This window comes from Erpetoichthys calabaricus, chromosome 1 (genome assembly GCF_900747795.2).
Source record: "Erpetoichthys calabaricus chromosome 1, fErpCal1.3, whole genome shotgun sequence".
Classification (NCBI taxonomy): Eukaryota; Metazoa; Chordata; class Cladistia; order Polypteriformes; family Polypteridae; genus Erpetoichthys; species Erpetoichthys calabaricus.
Genome location: NC_041394.2, coordinates 289,029,871 through 289,054,892, shown reverse-complemented (window position 1 = coordinate 289,054,892; position 25,022 = coordinate 289,029,871). Strand labels below are relative to the sequence as shown.

General features: G+C 38.0%; 2 protein-coding genes across 2 annotated transcripts in view; one reads left to right on the top strand and one right to left on the bottom strand.

Moving 5' to 3' along the window:
- LOC127528026 (craniofacial development protein 2-like) overlaps nucleotides 1-25,022 on the top strand; it is a 1,148,403-nt gene that overhangs the window by 812,683 nt on the left and 310,698 nt on the right. The window lies entirely within an intron of this gene.
- The window catches only part of slc17a8 (solute carrier family 17 member 8), a 91,683-nt gene continuing 76,312 nt past the window's right edge, over nucleotides 9,652-25,022 (bottom strand). Inside the window, exons 7-12 of the mRNA XM_028816300.2 lie at nucleotides 22,062-22,204; nucleotides 21,809-21,958; nucleotides 20,713-20,845; nucleotides 19,192-19,302; nucleotides 16,356-16,483; nucleotides 9,652-10,828 (exon numbers count right to left, since the gene is read on the bottom strand). Coding sequence (XP_028672133.2) covers nucleotides 10,478-10,828; nucleotides 16,356-16,483; nucleotides 19,192-19,302; nucleotides 20,713-20,845; nucleotides 21,809-21,958; nucleotides 22,062-22,204 — 1,016 coding nt within the window. The 3' untranslated portion in view covers nucleotides 9,652-10,477. The remainder of the gene's footprint in view (nucleotides 10,829-16,355; nucleotides 16,484-19,191; nucleotides 19,303-20,712; nucleotides 20,846-21,808; nucleotides 21,959-22,061; nucleotides 22,205-25,022) is intronic.

Below are 25,022 nucleotides of genomic sequence, written 5' to 3'. Positions count from 1 at the left end.
CTTCTCCGCATCTTGTCCTTTCTTCCATCCAGCAATCTCTCAATCTCTCAAGTCCAACCTAATTTGCTGACTAACCACAAGGCACTTTTAAGCCCAAACTACTGTTGGGTGCACCATGAACGTTAATTGTAGGGTTTTGGATACTACGTAGAACTGATAGGACATATACCTTAAAAGTCCCACTAGTGGCCTCAGATGGTTTTGCACTTAAGTGCCATAACAACCCCAGAAGGGGAATAGTGAGTCCTAGGCTGTCCTCTCTACTGTCTGTATGCGTTGTACACAAAACGCCTGTTGCATTGCTCTGTACTGCCTTATGAGACACTCCAACTGTCCTTTATTAAATAGACCTCGAATGGCCCTTAATATGCCCTTTAGCACTCCCTAGAGGTTACTGCTCATATCACCATACGGGTTCTAGTCACACTATATAGGAACATTTCGCTACATTCACCTTAGCTAGATTAATTGCAATTCTGTTCATTTTTGAATGGCACTCTTCACTCGTGTGCAGGTGCACAACACAGTGTCAAAACACAAACTTTTCAAATTACTAATCATATAATGAGTGCACATAAAAAAAAGATCTGTTTAGACAGACTAGGGCTTGAAACTGAGCAACATAAATGGAACCCATCAATATCTGTTGTCACAAACTCGGACAAGAGCCATAGCAAGGTTTGGGGCAGCCACCCGTATATTGTGTATCCTGTCTGCAAAATTGAAAAAAACAAGTGATAGCACTGGTGTGCACAGATTAGAGTCCAAAACAGAACCGAGGGAATAGGGAAAAAGGTGAAGGTTTTTTAAAGGTCAGTATAGGAAGTGACGTCAAAGGGACCGGGACCATAAGGTTCTTCATCCATTGGTTCTGACCCGGAAGTGATGTCAGCAGGGCTAGGCGGAATTTCCTGTGAATGGTCTGCAGGAATGTGAGAAAAAGAATCAGTGCACTCTGATTCGGAGTTGCCCTCATTCCAGCCCTTTAGCTGCCTCCCAATGCGCACGTGTGTGAAACTGTCCACCATTTAATTGCATTAGGAAGCATGAAAGATAAAATCTGTCGAGCTGACAAGCTTGTGTTGATTATGTTTCAGATGTTCTATCATTCATTCACTCATTCATTTTCACATTCACATCTGCACGTATTATTATTATTGCTAATAGCCTTGCATACCTAAAAGGCCACACACAGAGTCTTGCCTTCTTGTCATGGCTTAGAGTTCAGTTTTCTGAAGTTTAAGGATGTAGGACTGTTTTCTTTTGACTAATTTGTTGTTATGATCATGCAAATGCTTCTTAAAGATAATCAAAAGGAAGTTTATACAAATCTGGTGGGAAACGACACTTCTGCCTGAAAAATCTAACCACATGTACAAAACGGGCCTTGTTAAGGGTGCTTCTGGTTAAAACTGCATGTTTTGCAATAAGAGTAATGACTTCCTCTCTGTACCACTTAAGTGCTTAATACATTTTTGCCTTACACTGTAAGTTTCAAACAAAGTCATTATAAACCATGAACTATGGCAATCTGTTTTTATGACACATGACCACAAGATTGGGCTTCTGTTATCATGAAGTGTGCAATTAATCACATTTAGTTAGAGCCGAGCTCTGAAACTGAAAAGGACATTCTCTGTAATTTAAATTATATTGTCATTTTCACATGCGCTGTGCTGTTTTTAACTTCCCAGCACTATACTGGTATCCATATCACCACACATCTCCATTATCTCCTGTCTTTATCTCTGCCATATCATCTTTTAACCCATTTTCTTTTCCTGCCTCTTTGCCTTCTTTGTTTCATTCCATCTTCTAGCACATTTTTCATCCCCATAGGAAAATTTTCTTTGATGGCTCATGATACTTAAAATGGAGATTCTCATTTATGTTTCATTTAAGAATAAAATTTGCCACAGATGTTTTTCCTAAAATTCTATAGGACAAATAGCTTTAGACAGAAAGGCGGCATGAGACACAACTGAAGTAAAAGGAGTCAAAATGAAGAATTTGGTTTGAAAAACATGTTATACAGTATGTTGTGAGATCTCTTCCTTGTCTTGTTCTCATCTCTTTCAAGACTTTGTATTATTTTTTGCGCTCTCCCCCACCATAACCCATCGTTTATGAGGGAAGGAGTGAAAGCTTTAGATTCGTCAAAAATTTCGATTTCCGATCTTCCACAGATCTTGCCGTTTTAGGGTCCCCTGATACCAAAAACATCGATATCTCAGTGAGAGGTGTGTGTCGGCCTGTGTGTCACAGTTTCTTGAGGACGGTCTAGCGCTAAAACGGCTCTATAGAAAAATATCAAACTCGACACTTAAGCCTGTTATGAGATGATCGATGTGCTGATTACTTTTTGAGCCAAATCGTGCAAGAGAAAGAGGCACTCTAGGGGAACCATCAAATACTGTAAATCTGTATTTAATTATGGATTGTTCTCGTCAATTGCTATTGTAATAACCTATTTAATGATCAGAAAGATTAGCATTAGAGCGGTAAATAATTACTGAAAGGTTATAGAATAGTTTGGGTAACTTGATTCCTAGGGCAGAAAGCCTACTAAATTTTTTACTTATTAATAGACTGATGCCTTTATCTAAGGTGACTTACAACGTTTGAGATATAATCAGTTACATTTCTTTTTCTAAATGGAGCTGAGGTAGATGCAGTGACTTGCTTGTGGTCACACACTGTCAACAGTGGGATTTGAACCCACAACCACAGAGTTTGAAGTCCAAAGTTTTAACCACCATTTTATACCATCTGCTTTTTCTTCCAGACTGAGTATGATCTAATTGGAGCACAGCACTATAAATTAGAGCAACTAATAGTATTAGTCAGAAGCAAGCACCATAGTTTTTATTACCACAAACAACTGTCCATACCTTTCACCCTATATTACGGAGCACACAATACAAATACTTTCAATGTGCAAAAAAAAATGTAAAGACACTACTAGTTCATTGTGTGACTTTGCTGAGATCTCTGCTGAAACTGAAGAGGAGACCCCCTGTGAGAAACCAGGTGGAAAAAAGCAGGAGAAACATCTGAGAAGCATGATTCAAAGAAAAATGTCTCCATTGTATTTCTTTCTAATCTCATTGTTGTCTAGCAGAAACCAGAAAGATATTAAGGAGATCTCTCTTTTGATTTTTCTTTCCTATGGGTCAGTTTGTTTCTTCAAAGACTGACCAAATCTATCACTGTTTTTTCTTACCAAGAACATGTCTTCACTGGCAACTTGTGGAACTTCTTTTGTTGTCTTCTTGCCATTCCTGTTCGGAATAGCATTTCCTGTGCTTCTTACTTTAGATAACTGCCCTTGCTTTTATTTCCATCTCTGGCTTATAACTGCTCAGATCACACAATTTTAGGTGTGAAATTTGGAAGGAAAATAAATGGAAAGTAAACTTTCTGAATTTGAAATAATCTATAAGAAAAGGTATCTCTGGAATAGTATAACCATATGAATGTGCAGTCTGTGGGTGCTTCTGGTCAGTGTGTGCCTGAAACTCATAAAGAAAGAACCATTGACACTCAGATTGGCCCTGGGCCTGATTTTGAATTTTGATTGTTAACAGTGTTTGATTTAAAAATATTTACTTCTTATGAGACATCTGCCTTTGGAATTTCAATTTCAGTTTTGTCCTGCTTCTCGGTCCTGTCAATCAGAATAAACTAGTGATGTATTATTTAGTGAAAATAAATTGTTTAACAATAAAAACCAGTTGACAAAGTCAATTTCAAAACTTACAAATAGTAATGCAGAGCATGTTAAAAACCGAATGAGACCTTTTTTTTTAAACACATAAATTGGCTCTTGCACCTTCTCTGGAGTGGACCATCAGCAGAGTTTCACTGAGAGATGTTAGTAATAGACTAAGAAAATCTACATTGAAATTATTTCGAGTGAGAGAGATGAAAATGTCTGAGCAAATTCAAGGCCAAGAGCAGGCAGTCATCAGAACCAAGACTGACTAACGTAGCCAGCGAGCAAAGTGTGTAAGGGCATGAGAGGAAATCAAGTGGTGAGGCCAAAACTCAGATATCAAGCTAACAAAGGAGAAGTTCCAAAATAAGAAAATTGACTACAGGCAAAGTAAAATTTCATTATACGATGTTGTGATGTGAGATTTTGCATATAAATTGATAAATATTTTGTATGTCTTTATTTGTAACTTAGGCAAAGCAATGTAATATTAGTGTTACATTAGTGAGAAGCATTCATGTTTACAACCCCCCTACCAGGACTGAGTCTCTTTGAATTTTACGATAGGATTTGGAGGAAGTGCCTGAAACCAGTTTGACAAGTGTTTCTCTTTCTCAACCCCCGCAGGAAAGCCAGGCTGCCTAACTGCCAAGCTTTACCTTAACATATGGTTTGGGGGCAGGTGTTAAGATGTTCTATCCCCCCATTGGTCTGAAGTATGGCTGTTTGGAACTGGCTTGTAACAGAAGCCTTTAAGTACCATGTTGTCCTATTGGCTGTAGGGGTTGGACAGAAAATCTATAAATTTGCTCACTCCCTCACTCTCTCTCTCTCTTACCAAATAATGAAGGAGCATCTCACACAGCATGAACTGAAAAGGACAACACAATGAAGAGCACAGCTCGGCAGCCATATTGAGACAGGCATGCGGTCTGTTCTGAAGAAAGCTGACCACAAATGATGCCTTAACTAGAGACATTTTTTAACTAACTAACAAGTCTGTGTACCACCTGAAACTACACATCACCATTTATCAGGTTGTATTATTGCCATTATTCAAATGTACTTTGCATATTGTTATTATTTATTAATGTTACCAATAATACATTGTTTAAATTGTAACTTAACTCCTGCTTGTCTTTTCCTACACCTATTTGCCTGAGGTTATAGATGTAGAGGGGAAGGTTGGGAGAAGTTATATACTATACCTTATAAACAGTGGTAAGTCTGGGAGAGGCTACATATTAATAATACAAAAGGGGAAAGCAGAGCAACATATTACTCTACCAAGACAAAACAATGAATATACAGTTATAGTATGTGTGGCCAACCTAAATTGACACCATGTACTTCAATGCCAAAAACAAGACAGTAGCTGGCATAAAAACAGGTAAAAATACAGAACTGTAAATGTCACGAAAAGCCACAAAATGGTGTCATGAATCTCACAAAATGATAAAAATAGGTAAATAATTTCTAAATTAATTAATTACAAAAAACAATACACAGAACCTGCAAAATAAACAAAAAAACAGTAAGATTAATAAAACGTATTGTATGAGAGAAATGTGTGCAAAAAGAATCATATCATGAATAACCTCAGACAAAAACTAAACTTATATCTAAGATGGATTTGGAAGTTGCTGTATGGTTTACCGATCTTCTTATTTGTCCTTAGTCAGGAAGATCAACTGAAAGAAGAACCATGACCCAGCCTCCAGATCCTCTCCTTCTGATATGTCCGGCATTAAAGTCCACAGCAAAAGAAAACAAACTCACTCAGAATAACATGAAGGATTTCTGGAATGGAGTACGTAATTACTGGACTCAAGCAATCCAAGGCTCAGGTGCTAGAAGGGGATATGGCCAAAGCTCATACCCTGAACAGATTTTTTGATAGACTTTCCCTCCCACTGCCACCTTCTGCAAATGACCAGTCTTCCCACACCATTCCTACTACACCAACAACGCCTACCAAATAAAACTGGAATAGCCAGTGGCAAGTCCACTTCCGACCATCAGTGTGAAGATCAAGTACTGGGACAAAAGGGGAAGCTACACACAGGAACCATTGCACAACCAAAAGGAGTTAGTCCTCAAGTTCTTAAGGTCTGTGCTGACAAACTTTGTGGTCTGTCACCTCTTCAGTCTGTCCCTTAGATTTCAGAAAGTGCCACTAAGTATGGAAAACATCCTGCATTGTTGCTGTACCAAATAAGGCAGGTACCTCTTCACCTAATGACTACAAACCATTGGTAATTATGTTTCCCATTAAGAAGAGCTTTGAGAGACTGGTCCTGGACTATATGAGTCCTCTTGCGGTAGACCACCTGTACCCACTGCAGTTTGCCTATTGGACAAAGATTGGAGTGGAGGATGCAATTATCTATCTGCTCCTCAAGGCTTTTTCTCACCTGGACAAAGCTGGCAGCACTGTGATGAATACGTCTTTTGATTTCTCCAGTGCCTTCAATACCATCCAACTATCCCTAGAGGTAAACTTCAGGTTTCAGGTGAATGAGCCTATTGTGTTCTGGATAATGAATTATATGTTGGGCAGTTCATGAGAGTCAAGGACTGAGTTTCTGATGTGGACGTAAGTTACACTGGAGCACCACAAGGAACAATCCTGTCTCCTTTTATCTTCACTCTGTACAGCTCACACTATAAATATAACACCAGTTCAGGTCACTTGAAGAAATTCCCAGATGATTCTGCATTTTGGGTTGTATTGATAAGGAGGATGGGACAGAGTGTAGGAGTCAGGTTGCAAAGACAAGTTTCTGCATATTAATATCAGCAAACCCAAAGGAACTGGCTACTGACTTTTGGTGCACCACAGAGCCTCTATGTCCAGTCACTATTCATGACAAGTACTTGGGGGTTAACATTAATGACAGGTTGGAGTGGTCTTGAAACACAGAGGAACTATATAAGAAAGGGCAGAGCAGGATATTTTCCTTAGGAGACTGTGTTACTTTAATGTGGGAAATGACATCCTTCACATCTTCTACCAGTCTGTGATGGCTAGTGCAATTTTCTGCTATGTGGTGTAAGGGCCTGGTGACATCACTTGAAGAAAAGCCCACCAAAATCAACAAGCTAAATGAAGGGGCAAACTCAGTTATAAGATGCACTCTGGGCACCCTGGAGGTCACAAAGGAGACAATTAAAACCAAACTGAGTGCTATTATGAACAATGCAGCACATCCTCTCTCTGATGTCCTGAAACACTGAGGACTTTCAGCCAACAAATTATTCAGAAGAAATGTGTCCAGAAACACAACTGGGGCTCCTTTATATCAACAGAAATACATTTGCATAAAGCCTCACTGGAACTGAGATAGACAAGTCAGAAGTTTTCTTGCTTTTGAATTTTCTTGCTTTGCAGTCGTTCTGGTGTGTGTTCAGTATGGGTATATTTAATTATTTACTTACATGTTTATCTGTGGGCGGCACGGTGGCGCAGTGGTAGCGCTGCTGCCTCGCAGTAAGGAGACCTGGGTTCACTTCCTGGGTCTTCCCTGTGTGGAGTTTGCATGTTCTCCCTGTGTCTGCATGGGTTTCCTCCCACATTCCAAAAACATGCTGCTTAGGTGGATTGGCGATTCTAAATTGTGTGTGTGCCCTGCAGTGGGTTGGCACCCTGCCAGGGATTGGTTCCAGCAGACCCCCGTGACCCTGTAGTTAGGATTCAGCGGGATGGATGGATGTTTATTTATTTATTAAAAGACCTGTAAAAAGCCAAATTTCCCCTTGGGGACAAATAAAGATCTATCTATCTATCTATCTATCTATCTATCTATCTATCTATCTAAACAACCACAGTGCGTATTTATCAAGCGTCTCAGAATTACTCTTCAGAATTGCATTAAAAGTCAAACTAGAATAAGAATTCATCCTACCTCAAAGTAGGACATAAGCAGTATTCACAAAGCGCCCTACACCTACTCCCAGCCAGGAGTGTGAGTTCATGTTTGAGAATGAATGCCTTCACTACACCCCAAGTGACAAACTGGAACTGATGATGATGCTTTGTAGTTTTCTGAAACTGACTCTTAGGCTGCACCACAAAGATTACAATAATAACTATAGTACAAAGTAGTAGTAGTAGAAGAAGAAGAAGGAAAACATAATAAGGTAGGATATTGCACTAAGCAGCATATAATTGTACCACTTTTGCATCAACATCAAGAATAATACTGTACTGAGCACCAAGATGGAAAGACCGAGACACACACATCTAATGAGAATAAAGCCCAATAACGTAAATGTTAATTTCACAATGAATGTTCCAGAGATTGTTCCTGCCTTACATACTCTGCTTACAGGGATAGGCTGCAGCTTCCCTATGACTTTACTCAGGATAAAGTGTACTTAAAAAAACGGATGAAAGAATTGATGGGTGATCCAGAGCTGAACTTTCAGATGAATCACCTTCCTGCTGTTATGGCCACAGAAAACACCTTGTAAAGTAACAGTTCCTGAAACTGGCCACAGGTATTATTGTGCTGTTTCTGAAGTCACGTTGACTCTTTCAGTTTCCTGATCGTCTTCCAATGTGCCATGCCTCTCTCTACTATCCTCTTATATTCTGCAATGGTCTGTTTATGCCGCCAGAGTCTAATCCTCCCACCTTCTTGCACCTTCATGGGCTTGAAAGGTGTAAAGCAAATACTCCAGATGTTTTGGGAATGTAAAGCTTAGTGTACCTGTGTGACATTTCGCTGTCAATCATCCGTCTTGCCCTGCTTATCTTCTGGGTAATATGGTGGCTACTAGAGTACAGTTCACACACTTGGCCCACTTACATATTGATAATGTGATATCACTTATGATTCACTTGCATACTCATCCGCTCTAGGGGTAATGATCTTTGTGTGTGTGTGTGCCAGTTTGCTTGGGTGCAGCTTGCTTTTAACATTTCCCTATATTGAGTGGTATTGCAAATGTATAAATCTGCACGTTACCTCACAGATTCTAAGGGTGTTCACAGTTTGGGACAGAACTTAAGAAATGGTTGGTTGTGACATGCCCAAATCATCAGCTCTTGCAAAGCTGCACTTCACATGTAATGCTACACTTTCATTTTGGCTGACACCACATGGCTTCTCTGCATAGTGAAGAGTGATCATGTAATGTGCAGGGTTTGTTACAAAAATTATTCTGTCTAAGTTAAATCAATATCTTTTCTCAAGTTTACTGTTGTCTAGAATTTCCAAAACATTCAGATTTTTCTGGGATGTGCATGCCGACGTCTGCCTGAACGTCATCTTTTGGCAGCTCCTAGAGAGTAAAGACAACTGATGATTTTTTCTAAACCCTGGTGAAGTTAAAAGTAGTTTCCTAAATTAGGAAAACTTATAAAATGTTTTAACTCTTACTCTTAATAGTGGAACCAAATGTGTGTCAGTCTGAGAATTTTGAGCCAGTCTGGACCGATTTTCTGGTCTGAAACTCTTGATAAATACAGGTACAAATCAGAAGAGTTAAGATGGCTCTGCTATTTAATGAAAAGAAGCCATTTCCATTGTTTTTTATTTTAATTAACATTTAGCCTTAATGGCTGAAAACAGTTATTCACATTGGGCCCCCGACTCTTTGGCATTTCTCTTTCTTTTCTCTTGTTACAACTTGTCATATCCATTGGAATAAAGCTAGGGGATTGTGGACTGTAATCAGAAATAAGCCATTTTGCACCGTTTTATTACCTCATATGTTCACTTGTGACGCCTTAGGCCTTATCCTACTGTTTGCTGGCATATTGAGTAACTTATTTTCTGGGTTTGTAAGATTTTGTGTTTCTCTCCAGCAGTGATTGCAGAAAATAACCTATTAACTTCATTGAGAAAATACCTTTAAAAATAATACTGTGTCTTATGAATTTTCCCTTTTGGTCAATATTTAAGAATATTTCAGCAGGTGAGCCATCTTTATTGAAACGTGAACAGATAAGCTTTTATTTAAAATTAAAATCACAAAAAACATTACCAGTTTTACCTCAACACACCAAAGTGCATTTCTTCCTAGTAAATTATAAAGTGCCTGCCTCAGATAAAAATAATCTTAAAAGCAAAAATTAGGTAGGTTGGTAAAACTGCAGCGCTACCCAACGTGTAACGTGAGCTCCCTTCATTACAGTTGTAGATTCTACCATTGGATGGTGAAAAGGCTTCTGCCAGCATTTTATGCGGCGCTAACACACTGCAGATACTCCTTATAACTCTTTCAAGTCATCTATAAAAATTGAGAATTTGTAAAAATGTTTTGCTATTTTATCATAGCTAATTACTTCAGATAGATCTTCAAATTTCACATCACAAAAGTAAAGTTTAGTTAAGAGAAAAAGAATAACAAATCCTAATCTTACGCTACTTAAAACATCACCTTCCCTGCTGTATTGAAAGGAACATGAGGTTGCTTTTGTTTAAAATTATTATTTAACAGTTTTCGTGGTTTCATTTTCCCTTGGCTTTTTATTTTATGTTAGAAAAGATGTATAGCACCGATTACAATGCAACAGGAGTAAAATAAAGGAGACTATAGTAAATATATTTGTAAATGGTCCCTTAAGATTTTTTTTATCAAGAACATTCATAAATAATAAATAGAATATCCTTCTTCAGAATATTTTCTTTAGAAAAGCTAAGAGCTGATGGCTCATTATGCACTAGAATGGTCCCGCTTGTTCCCCACATTCGCAATATTCATGGACCCTCTAACACATGAGATCCCCTTTCAAGGGTAAGTGCTTCTGCATCATTATGATGTATCCTGATAGCTGCCATTGTCATAGTAATAAGGGGCCTGCTCCTCGTCTGTTTGGTCCACAGTGACCCCTTTCTTCTTCTTCCAGTTTTGCTTGCGGCTGCTTTGGTTGTGGGTTGTAGCCCCATAGGACATCTTTTTCTTTGGGCTGGCAAAACTTTCATTATTAAGCTCAGTTTCCTCAGCCAGTTCATCTTGATCAATGATTCCAGCTTTGTCTTCACTGGTGTCTTCTGGGTCGGCCCAGTCTTGTTTCTCTCCTGAGGCGAATATAGCATAGAAGACCACACCAGTGTAGTGCACAGCAGAAGCAATTACAAAGACATGCTGCCATTCTTCACGGGTCTGAAACACACAAACATGTAGAAAACCATCATCGTCACTGTGTTTTCAAAAAAACTGTTCTTAGCTGCAAACATTGTAGAAAACGTCAAAGGAGTACTCCACCCAAGAAATGATATTTTATTTAAATGTTACTTATCCCATTCGGTTTGTAGTGATGGCTGAGAAAAATTTTATCTCATGTTTTTGTGGAGAAATTAAGTATTAAATATCTCAACTCAGCAGCATCAAAAGGGGATCAACTCTGGACAATACTAAACAAAGTGAAAAATGCCTATAGAAAAAAGAAAAACACACAGCATTGTGGGAATGGCTATTTTCATGTTGACATTTATTCTTTGGCGTTCAGGAAGTAACTGTTAATAATATTTCAGCAAAAGGAGGAGGCTGGGAGTATTTACCGATCCAACGTGTTGCCGCACCCACCACACTACAAACCACCCAGATTAGGACCTGAGTGCAGCCATGCAACAGGTGACACCCCAGCACCACACTGGAACAGTGTGAGGTTTTTTTATGGTGGCTGGAGTGCCAATCCTGTCAACCCCCAAGTTTTCCCTGTAAGTTGAAGGACCTGCTTGCAGGGCAGGATGCAGATTAACGTCATACCCAGGATGAAGAAATTGCAGGTTAAGGGCCTTGCCCAACCGAGTAGAGTCACTTGAGGCGTTTATGGGATGCAACCTTCTAAATGCTGGTGCAGATCCCTAGCCTCAGAGCCACCATTCCACCCCAGACAGCAAAAAATGAAAATATTTTGCATGTTTTGACCATACAAATGAATATTGGACATGTGAATTATACAACTTGAGTTATATAAGAATTATTTTTCTTTTTTCCATGGATGTTTTTCATTACATTTAGTACTGTTCTGCACTGATCCCTTTTTCTCCACTGCTGAGTTGAGATATTCAATATTTAATTTCTCTACGATAAACTGGGGTCAGTAACATTTAAAGAAAAAACTAAATTTTTGGGCTGAGTTCTCCTTTAAATGCAAAATTGTAACTGTGAATTCTTCCATTAAATGTTAACAATTAACAGATTAAATGCTAAAATCCTAAATACAATACAAACCATAACAAAAGAATCAAGTGTCATCTCCTTCTCTGTTGCCTTCTATTGGATTTCAACATATGAAAACATTCTTTATTTTCAAACCAAAATCCAAAATGAAAGAGTAGCAGTCTTACTGGTTTCAAACTGTAATTCTTACTGTGTACTTCTACTGAACTGGACCCTTCATCAACTGCATAATACACTTTCTCTCCCCAAAATTAGATTTAACTTTATGAAAATAAGTTAACATAACTTTATTAATAAATATGAACTTTTCAAAACCATCAACTATGATATCATTAATGCTGTAATATTTTAAACACATCATTAATTTAAAAATCAACTGCCTTCATGTTTTTTTTGTACATTTCAGTAGTAGTGAAACCCCAGAAAAGGTGTCTAGATTGATTGTATGACTATGAGGATTTAGAAGTGATGTAATAGAAATGTTTAAAATTATAAAGGGAATTAATGGAACGGATGAGCTAAAAAGTAAATTTTCCAATTTGGGTTTCTTTTGGATTTTTCTTGCAGTTTCCTGAGGCTATAAAATTCACCTTGGTGTCATTCTGAAGGTGTTAATACCCAAGGAATCCAATTCTGCAGTCAGAACTGAGAACTCATTACTCAGAGCTTCTGTTTTCTCTTTCCCAACGCCGTTTTGGTTTGACATTGGGCATCGCTATCTTGTGGCATTTGCATCACCTATTTCCATAGGGATTCTCCCATATGATGCATTGAAACTGCACCACTAGTGATATTATCGGAATGCCGATTTAAAGATTCCGCAAAATAATCATTTGTGTCCAAAATTGGACCAAACCTGGTGATTTGTTTTCCTTGATTTTCTGATGTCTAGTTACTGAAACAAAGTTTTGCCACAAAGTCATAGGTTTAAGGAGACATTTGCTGTGATCTCCATGTCCCAATGCACCTTTTTAAAGGACCAATTCCAAGAGACTCCTCTGGACCCAGCCTAAAACTAGAACCTTACCCTACTTCATAGTCACTTCCTGAAAGAAGTCTATTCAAAGCCCCAGAACAGAGATGAAGAAATCTGGCAGAATCCAATTAAACAAAGACTGATTATTAAATGTGATGTTTTATGTGCAGTTTGAATCCTAATCCACAGGCGTCTGTTTTCTATCATTCTTTTCCCTGTCATTATATTCAGTATATATGCATATATATGTGAGTATGTGTTGTGATTTTAAGGATTTTAACCATACAGTGTTAATTTCTATTATGCATTTGTGTTTGCTTGTTAATTTGGAGCATGTTGTTAATTTTTATTATTATGATTTGCTATTTCTGCACCGCCATTTTGTTGTGGGTGGGTGCCACAATTTTTTATGGTTTCTGCCTCTTTATTGGTAGCAATTGCACCCGTTGCCAGTCACATGTCTTGATCACAGATTATAAGTAGTGATGAGTGAACACTATTCAGTTCACTTCACCGTGAGTTCAGTGAAATCACAGAAATGTTTGGGAAATTTGCTGAACTTGGTGAATTGTACTGAAGTCAATAGTTGAAGAGGAGCTGAATTAGTTCTGAGTGAATTATAATTGTGCAGTGGTCTTTTAAATGCCCCTTAGGGCTAGGGAAATGCCTTTTAACCATGCCTGACTGAAGATTTTGGGCAAAAACGTGTTCCAAATTGGGAGGCAGCATTGCTAACCTCAGCACCACCGTGACTCAAACAGTAAAAGATGCAGATGGAACGATAACCACAAACAAATCACAGGATCACAAACAAATCACAGGAAATGTCCACAAATTAGCAACAAGTGTGAAAAAAAATGTATATCCTTTCAATCACAAGTTCCAGTCTTAGAGTATGCATTGGCCACTCCATGAAGCAGCAGTGCAGGACTGGCTCATTCTATTATTTAAAGTCAGGGCTACAAATGCAGGTCTGATATCTTCTTTATTTCCAAACTGTCTGTGGAGATACTGTGCACATTATTTCTTCATCAAGAAGATAGAAATGCCTTATACAGTGGAACCTCGGTTCACAAACGTCTCGGTACACGTACAAATCGGTTTACGACCACAAGTTTCACCAAACTTTTGCCTCGGTTCACGACTACACACTCGGTATACGAACAAGCCAGTTTCCCTTTCGGTTTGTACATGTTCAGTCTCTCCCTGTGCATTTCCTGTGCAACGAGCAAGAGAGAGAGCAAGAGAGTGCGCGACACACACATACACACACACACAGAGGCAGAGAGAGACAGAGGCACACGCACAGGCAGCGCCAGAGAGAGACAGATGCACACGCACAGGCAGCGCCAGAGAGAGACAGATGCACACACACAGGCAGCGCAAGAGAGAGCCGCGCACACACACAGGCAGCGCGAGCGAGAGACAGGGCTAGACTCATAAAGTAGAGAAGGCAGTTAAAGAATGCACTGGGCTTGATTTTGTTTTCACTTCTGTTTACAGCGATTGGTTCGTAGCGTGCATTGTTGCAATGTTACTTTTCTTGATGGTTTATTAAATTACGGAATTTTTTAAAATGTTCATTTTTTTCCCTGTTCTTAAAACTCATTAAAAAAAATGTGTTTTTAGCCAGCGGTTGGTAGCGCTATAGCGTGAACTATTGCACTGTTAGTTTTCTCTGTTGTTCAAGGTTTTCTCAGTGTTATTCAATGTTTTTACATTTAGTTTACTATTACGCTGTGCATTCTATGGTTTAATTAACTATATTTGTGCTTAAAAACTTAAAAAAAATATATATATTTTTCGTATGGTCTGGAACAGATTAATTGTATTTACATACAATCCTATGGGGGAAATTGCTTCAGTTCATAACTAAATCGGTTTACGACCAGAGTTTTGGAATGAATTATGGTCGTGAACCGAGGTTCCACTGTAAATAGAAATAAATCTATCATTATTATTATTTCACCGGGACTTGAGAAGGGGGAGCAAAAGAACTCCTTTAAGGCTTGTTTCAGTTCATAAGGGCAGCACATGGCTAATTATGCATGCAATTTAGCCATTTGGTGCTGCATTTCCCATGCACAGGGATCAGTGTTATATGTCCAGCGGCAGTACTCATAATATTCTCATTATGGTCAGCTAATGTATCCCTCTAATGAAAACAGGACATGTTTTTTTTTTAAATACATGAGGGTACTAATCTGGCTGGACAGTAAGTGTGTGTGAAAGTTCTGTGCATGGCTGCTACAGCTCTGTGATGTCACACTGGCCTCGAAAAGCATCATGGGGCACTTGGAAAAAAATGATCATCTAAGCAATCCACACAGGGAATTCCAAGAAAAACATCTGGCAGACAAGGTCACAGCATATTCAATGTGAAAAAGGCTTTGTCAGATTTTACTGATCAACTATAAGATGAGAAACCTCAAGGAGAAAGAAAGAAAGTGAGGTGTGGGGGAAATGCAGGGCTGGCAAGAGGTAGGTAACAGAATGTGGTACTTCTACAGCTAGCCAAGCTTCTTCGTTTGAAGAGAAAGTGAAGCCACAGGGGGCGAGTCACAGAATGGCACAGAGACAACACACAGTCCTAATGTGGAGCATGAGACATTGTGTTGCCCATTGTTAAAAGGAAAGGCAGCAGAAAAGTCGCCTTTGGGATATGACCATGATGCAAGTATATCACTACATTGAGCTCAGGGCTGGTCCAATGTAGCCAAATCTGGCTGCTCAATTGTGGAAGTGATTCTGAAGTTTGATTTATAAGCCACATCAAACCAGGTAAAATGACTCTTAAATACAGAATTGGTGTGAAGACTTATACATTCATGGAAGAAAAAACAGTTTTGAAAGACAAAGAGAGAGAAAAGAAAGGTGAGTGCTTTACAGAGTTTGAAGAGGTGGGCAACCAGTTCAGCCACCCCAACTGATAGACAGGGCAAAGGAGGCTGTCTACATAGGGAAAATCAATTTTTGTCATTTGCTTTGTTAGTGTTTTTTAAGAAAATAAATACTCATTTATACTTTCTGTGTTTCTTTACATTAATTCTAAAAATGAAGAGTAATCAGGATACTCTTCTTTTGCACTCATCTGCAAATTATAAACACATCAACCTTAAAATTATTTTAGTCATTCGCTAGTAACCCAAATGTAGATCTTGATGATGGGCAATGCTAAATGAGCCCAGTATGAGTGAGTAGATGATGTGATAGACTGCCCACTTTGTCCCCAGTACTGCCAGGGCTGGTTCTTGGTCATCACCCACAACAGAATTATTTTGTTTTTACATAATCCATCACTCATTTTTTAATTTCTACACTTCCTGTGACAGCTTTGCGAATGTGGGCAACCAGCAACAATTTCTGCAGCAGCATATGTATGGCATTAACTCGGCCTAAATGGAACACTAGGCCATTGAGTGGTGTTTTTTAATTGTTGTTTACATCCACATTTCCAAAAGCATAGAGTAAAGAGAAAAACAGAAGGCTTAATAGTAACTGATAGAGTGCATTAATTTTGTAATATACCTTGTGCTTGGTCATAGCACCAACTATCAGAGGACAGACCATTCCTGATAAAGTTCCAACACCATTGGAGATGCCCATCAGTATACTGGCGTATCGAGGAGCAATGTCCAAGTGATTTACATTAAATCCTGAAAAGATAAAAAATTAGATTTTCATAAATGACCTCCTCAGTTTACCTGTGAATCAAGTTCCTTAAGGACATTTAATTGAGATCCATGCTGTCACTTGGTTATGTGTCATTCAGGACCAGAGAGAGGACCCGAGGAGAACCTCATAAAGCACCAGCTCTTCACTTTATCTATCCGACTGTATTATGACAAGCATAAAAGTAAATAGGTACATACTGTATGGGCTGTTGTCCAATACACTCAAAGCAAATGAAAATCTAGAGTGCATCACACAGTTTAGATTAAAATCTGTCCACTTACATTTATGGTTGATGGACAATCCTATTTCAGCAACAATAGTCATAAATATAAGAAGAGCCTTACCAAATTCAGAGTGTCATTTTGAGTAGGGATGTACCAATCTGGATAGCTATTTCAGTTACAAAGTTCTTATTTTTTTCACAAATATTTGGCAAAATTGAAATCTATTTGCCAGTTTCAGGGCACCTTGATGTCCATAGGTGTCACACGGTTGACTGATGCCAATACAAATTGAACATTTGAAAGCTTTGAGGATTACTTAATCAACAATTTCATTATTAATATTTTTTTTTCCTAAAACGCTAATGAGATTCAAAGCTAATTTTCTTGAAATTCCATGCATCTAGCCATCTGTTTTTTGAACACACCTTCATCCAGCATAGAGTATCCCTGATGTCGTCCCTACATTTACCTTCAGTCTGTGATCAATAGCTTTCTTTTTTTCTACTTTTCGACCTCTGGCCGCTAGGGCCAGAATTTGCTAGTACTGTAGATAAATGATGTGACAACTTTCATTGTGTTACAATATGGAAAGTAAATAAAATTAAACTGGAATTCTGGCATTGATCAACACAGATTGCATAACAATAAAGTGAAACGAAAATGTAACTTATATGGTAAAAACAGGAAAAAAAAACTCTAATTCAGAAAGCATTTGTATATGTAAAATTAGCTAATATGAAGTCTAACAGGTGGAGGTAAGCTATGTATTTCCAGCAATATCTGTGAAATTCTAGCAGGCTGGAGAAGTAAAAAAGACTGTACAGTAAATAACTATAAAAAAAGAGTAAATCTACATGCCAATGGACTAAAAATGCAATGCCTATTGCTGAACTGAACAGAATACAGATTGTATCTATCTTTCTCCATGGGCTTCTTTCAGCTTATGTTATTAACTTACTCAATTAAACCATCCATCCATCCAGTATCCAACCCGCAGAATCTGAACACAGGGGTCTGCTGGAGCCAATCCCAGCCAACACAGGGCACAAGGCAGGAACCAAGCCTGGGCAGGGTGCCAACCCACTGCAGGACACACACAAACGGGCCAATTTAGAATCGCCAATCCACCTAACCTGCATGTCTTTGTGGGAGGAAACCCACACAGACACGGGGAGAACATGCAAACTCCACGGAGGGAGGACCCGGGAAGCGAACCCAGGTCCCCAGGTCTCCCAACTGTGAGGCAGCAGCGCTACCCACTGTGCCACCATGCCACCCTGAATTAAACCAATATATAGTAAATGCACATGGTCTTAGCATTTCAGTTTGCTTTAAACAGGCAAGGGGGCAACTCGACCACTATTTAAAAGATTTGAATTCTCAGGTATCAAGTACCCCTTGCTAACAACTACCATAAAGTTTCAAACAAAAACCAAGTGGTCCTGACCCCCAAAAAAATCATTAGGGCCTGCCACAACAACCTGGTAGGGATATCTGGCAGTGAACACTTTTGGCCAGGTTATGTATGTAGTGCAGTGTAAAATTAATAAAAACCTAAGATAGAATTCCAACTAATTTTCAATGACTTGACAAACATAACTTGTCCTGGCAGGTTAACAGACAATATAATGATTCCCAGAAACAACAAGTCTGAAGATAGATTAACGTGGATACAATGTGTGTGTGTGTGCCTGCCAGGCTGATACTTGTTGATAGTGAATAACTTATACTGTATGTGGCAATCAAATACTTATGTTATACAGTATAGGCCACTGCAGGAACTGTAGTTTCACAGAGCAGCCAGACGTTGTCTTTGGTATATCCAGTAACTATTTTAGGGATAAGGCATAAAAGCCTTTCTAGTCATGGGCCAAGGGATGTGAAGCACATGGCTGCAAAACAAGGGTCCACCCTGCTGATGGAGATGTGAAAGTATGGTCAATGGAAGGTGAGCCGTCTGCTAGATGAGGGCTAATGATTGTTTAGCAAAGTCCAGTAGGGCTGTAGTTTGTATTTGATTATTTATTTATTTCATACATTGTAAAATCTTTCTGTGATTCCTTTTATTTATCTTACTTGGCATAATGCAATTCCTTATTTTTGTAATCTTTTTATGTGATCTAATTCTGCATTGGGGAATTTCTCATGAGTGCCCCTTTGGAAACACTCCAAGCAAGTTTGGGCTCATCTGAAGTTGAGCAAGAGGTTTTGATTTGATGTGATAGCCTGAGATGTTTGCACAGTACTGTATATTTTGAATTTGCCTGCAGAACAGAACAATGGAAAGTATAATGATATACAAGCTGTCATTTAGGCACTAATACTGTATTTAGCTAAATATACTGTGTTTGTGTGTTAAAGGGTTACATTGAATAGTGACTTTCAGAGTGCATCATTGTAATGCCATAACATTGTATTTGATGGCTGCAATAAAGAAAAAAAATAACAGAAAAGAGTTGTTTTACCTGAAATTGCAAATCCACTGAAGCCAACAGCAAGAATTAAGAAAGAAATAGCAACTGCTCTTGTATGAGAATAGCCAACCACAAGAAGTAAAGTAGCTTCCATTCCAAAACCTATTTGCACAAAAAGATGATAATTATTAATGGATAAATTTCATTTTATCACCCAGTGAACCAAGCTTTGGTGATGTTTGCAGTTAATTATATGCTATTTAAAAACTATATCTACTTACAGTAACATACAGTAACATCAGTGGGAAAAACAGCATGGCTTCACTGAAATGTTTTCAGGTCTCAGTATCCTTGCCTTGAAAGATATTGCAAATGTGGAAGATGTTTGGCCTGAACAATTGTTTTCACGTTTCATTTGCCAAGTCTTTCATGAGGCAACAATATTGCATTAATTAAGGTTTCTGTGCAGAAAACAGTAAGCTACTTGCTCTTCTACCAGAAGCATAATTTGGACAGTATTAGACTAAGCAACAATCCGGTGAAACAGAAGTGATGTTAGAGCTGGTCTGAAAAAAATGACAGGTTTAATTTCTAAACAAATAACTCCTCCCAAGAGTCCTTTGATATTCAGTCACGTTTTGTGACAGAGCAAAAACATTCTGGAGGTGGGAATGAATGCATCTGGTGTTCTTTTTTTTGTATATTTCTAATGAAAGCACAGTGGACAGGCCACCCCAGGTGTGCATGTGCATCAATTTCTTTAGATAGATAGATAGATAGATAGATAGATAGATAGATAGATAGATAGATAGATAGATAGATAGATAGATAGATAGATAGATAGATAGATAGATAGATAGATAGATAGATAGATAGATAGATAGATAGATAGATAGATAGATAGATAGATAGATAGATAGATAGATGGCTGTCAGACTGAGCACTTACAGACTAGAGTGGTGGGGGGGGCACCTATTTATGAGCGATTTTGGCCTTTCTGGTATTACTTTGCCTTTTCCACAGTTTTCTAGAAAACTATTTACAAGGGTCAGACATCCTATGCTAAAGGCATTTTAAATAGTGACAAATAAAGTGGTCTGGTAAGAGAGTGACAAAAGCCAGCATGAGGAGGAGACAAAAGGATGAAGTAAAGTTATGTGTTATGTGATGAAGTGGAGATCAAGGAGAGTCTGTTTAATGGAGATGATAGGAGTCAGGAGTGGACAAGGATATTGTGCATGCTGAAAAGAGTGTCAGGAGTTAAGAATATCAAACTGAATGCTGCAGGAGAAAAGTTAGGCATCTGCAGGTATGTCAGCATGTGAATGTGAGGCAGAATGAATTTGCAGATACTCCTCTTGAGCTGTACCAGCAGTGAAGAATGATAGGTGTGCTCGGGTTAAGAGACTGCCTGTGTCTAGTGAAACAATAAATATGCCTATTTGTCCAAGGGCTTGAGCTGGCATTCTGGGTTGTGTCTCTTAATCTCCTTTCTTAAATACTACATAGGTGATACAAGAATGTTATTTTCTCATTATGTGAAATATCATGCTGAATAATTCTCAACATTACCTCCACAGTTCATGATTTTTCGAACTGTTGTAGTGGATAGAATCTTTCGACTCCTTAAGTAATCTGCTAGCTGACCCCCAATAGGGACAATGATTGTCATCACCATATGGGGAACAGCAGAAAGAATTCCAACCTACAAAAAAGCAATGAAAACTGTTTTACTGTGATATTCTAAGCATTCTACAGTTGTCAGAGATCAGTCTAAAAAACTAAAGCAACCTTTCATATGAAAATCTATTAATATTCTGAAAAATGATCATCCAGGTTTTGAAAGGCTACAACTACTATTCACCCACCTGGGAATTTTAACCAGAAAACAAAAGATTTTGACTCCAGTCATTTGAATCTTGAATGGATAGGCATAAACAGGTTCATGGTACCAGGAGGCAATTACCAGATGTGACACTTTTAATTATTTAATATGTGTTCAACCATAATTGAATCAATGACAGATAAGATAAGCAAAGAAAAACAGATATTTAAATTGTTTATGCAAAGTAGAATCACAGCTCAATATAACTGAAAGTCATTCAAAACCCCACACACAATCATGTTTCAATATATTATAATAAGGTAAAATGGTTACACATTTCTATAGTTGATTTTTCCTGTTGGAATCTTTGTCTGGAATCTTGTTTTTTGTCCTCTATTGACATTTAACAACCTAATGAATGCAAATAAGAATTGTGTTGATGTTTATATTACTCATATAACTTCCATTTAGCTGAAGTTCCAAGGAAATGCATTTTATAGGCAGTGCAGACGAAAAGCCCACCAATCCATTCATGTTCCCCATTATAGAGTACTGTAAATCCTAAAATTAAGCTATTTGCATATAGTGTTGCAAAACCTTTTCCTGACAGATGAATTGACATTGCTGCTTTGGTAAATATGTTGTGTCTCTCCTTATACATTATTTTGTCACATATTGTCACTTTATGTGTGTACTTCAGATATTTTCTTATTTTCTTTTTAATTTCATTGCCTGCATCTTTTAGTTTTAGTGGGCTGCAGTTCTTAAAAAGACAGTATATGCTTGCAAAGAGAGGCCTAACCCTAACTCTAACCCTAACACATGTCATTTCCAGTTACGTACCTTACTAATTGCAAACCCAAAAACTTCTTCAAAATATGCTGGTTGACTTATCAACAGGAGATAGAACGTCCAACTTCTGCAAAAGTTTGCCACAATAATCGCATATACAGGCATTGATGTAAAGAACCGCTTCCAAGGTGTCTTGAATTTCTGAAAAAAGAGTAATCTAAGGTCAAATAACATTAATTGTAACTTAAATACTTTGGTCTATTGATCATATATAATAGTCAAAGTCATTATGATAAAGGAATACCTCTGTAGCATTCAGTAAGTTGGCATTTTCACCTATACTGGTCTCAATGTACGTCCTTTCTTCTTCTGTTATGGTTGGATGTACCGCTGGACTTTTATATGCATGCAGTAGCCAAAATATGTACCAAATCATGCCAAAACCACCTATGGAAATAAAAATCACAATAAAAATAAAAGGGTACATTACAGAGCATCCAAAGTGGGGCAGGGAGAGCTTGCTGACCTGAAGCAGTTTTGATCTGAGAATAGATGCTTTGATAAAATAATTAGTTTTTAGTTTTAATTGAAATTTAAGCAGTTCAAAAAAATGAGGTTACCAAAATCTGAAAACCAATGTAATTTTCCAGATTGTACAAAATGTAATTTTCGGGGAACAAGTAGTTGATTAACATCTTATACCTTTTCTATAGCAATGAAATTGCAATAAGTCTTGAAAGCTGATGCAAACAATTCCTACCGGTGTTCCAAATTTTGTTGATTACTTGCAAATCCTCTGTCTGCATAAAAGCAGTGATAAAAAAAATTGTGTTGGTATACCCTGTTAAGCATTATTTGGACAATATTGTGCTGTATATTATTATTATTAAAGGCAGTTAACAAAGGCAGATAGACTTTTATAAACCCTAAAAACTGGGTCTTTGCTTCAAAAAAATGCAAAAAAAGACACAGAAAGTCTGACAGAAACAGGTCTGGAAAACCCAAAGCGGCAACAGAATTAGAAGACAAATCCTTCCATTGCCAATTCAGGTTATTCAGTGGACTTGAACTGCTTAAATTTCAATAAAAGCTGGAAAAATGGGAATGTTCTAAAACTTTTGACTGGTAACATTAGCATCTTGAATGCCAGCCAAAAATGTTTTATTATTTCCCTTCCTCAACCTATGAATAAAGACAACACAAGAACATGCATGAAGAAGTGCTTTCTCATTGGCATCATGGATGCTTGTCTTCTTAATTTCCACAATTGTTTTCAAATTTGCGATTGACTGTTTCAACAACAGCATTCAGCTGTCTCAACTTTACTGATGCCTTTTAAAAGAGTACAGTATATAAAAGCAGGTGGCTTGAGGTGCCACATCTGGCCCACAGAGCACTTTAATTCAGCCCACATTCATTCCACACAAATGCAGAATCAGAACAGGGCTGCCCAATAGGTGACCCGTGGTGGGCCATATTAAACATCTGGCCTGCTGCCAAACACGTGTAATTGGTTGGATTGGCCAAAAAACCTGGAACAGAGCAGCGTAGGTAGCCTGCTAATAATTCACAAAAGCAACCGAGCTGTTAAAAACAAACAGACATGGCACACATGCATTGTAAAAGCCATGTCCAGTGCTCAGACAAAAGCTGGTAATTCATTTTTGGCTGAACCAACCACTTTTGATTTATTTTAACAGGCCATACAAATGCTAAACTATGGTCTCAGACTATAGCTATCTGCATGGTGGCTAATATCAAAATATAAATGCAGCAAATAATTATTCTGTTGACATCATTCACAAAATCATACCTACAAAAGACAAAACAACCATGGCATCTTTACATGTGTCATATAACTTTGCAAAAACTAAAAAAAACTTTTTACAGATACTTCATTTTTTAAAAAGGTTTGCAATTGATATGGTGGAGGGCATTTTAAGTCATAATGAAAGAACCAAGAATATGGCTGTGGAGCTGTTGAAGCAAATAACATTATTGGACAATGGTGCCATGAGAAGGGTAGAAATGTTGGCGGAGGACTACCTGTCCTCTCTGTTCTTTGATCTAAAGAAAGCAGATTTCATATCCCTCATCATTGACTCAACTTGTAACAGGACTGGTGATGAAGGGCTCTCTGTTTTTCATTTGGGAAGAGCTGCTTTGTTTGCTCCCCATACATGAGTGCATGACTGAGGAAATCATTTTTAATCAACTGATACAGTAGAAAAAATGGCTATGGACAAAATCAAGTCTGTCACTAATAGGGCATTGACCCTGGTCTGACAACACAGTCATCTGGTAAGCAGGTTAGCTTCTGCTAATGTGAAGTTAATGGAATTTCACTGCATCCTTCACAAGTCAGTGTTGTGTGGAAAAATTACAAACACTTTGGATACCGTATTGAGGCTTTTAAACCTCATTTGTGGGAGTTCCACTCTTTTACATTGTCTCATCCAAACCCTCCTGCCCAATTAACCACACTTAATAATAATAATAAAAATAATAATATTCATAATAATAACAAACCTACCATTAAAGCTTTAACTATAAAACAATATGAGGCTATCCCACTGGCTCTTGGTTTTGCATTGTTGCTAGTATTTTTCCTTGTGCAAAACTGACTGAGGACTTCCTAGCATATACTTTTATGGGCTACCCTGTCCGATTGGTAGACACAGAACACCAATGTTGGTTTCAGATCAAAATATAGAACAAAGTAGATAGATAGATAGATAGATAGATAGATAGATAGATAGATAGATAGATAGATAGATAGATAGATAGATAGATAGATAGATACAGTGGTGTGAAAAACTATTTGCCCCCTTCCTGATTTCTTATTCTTTTGCATGTTTGTCACACAAAATGTTTCTGATCATCAAACACATTTAACCATTAGTCAAATATAACACAAGTAAACACAAAATGCAGTTTTTAAATGATGGTTTTTATTATTTAGGGAGAAAAAAAATCCAAACCTACATGGCCCTGTGTGAAAAAGTAATTGCCCCCTTGTTAAAAAATAACCTAACTGTGGTGTATCACACCTGAGTTCAATTTCCGTAGCCACCCCCAGGCCTGATTGCTGCCACACCTGTTTCAATCAAGAAATCACTTAAATAGGAGCTGCCTGACACAGAGAAGTAGACCAAAAGCACCTCAAAAGCTAGACATCATGCCAAGATCCAAAGAAATTCAGGAACAAATGAGAACAGAAGTAATTGAGATCTATCAGTCTGGTAAAGGTTATAAAGCCATTTCT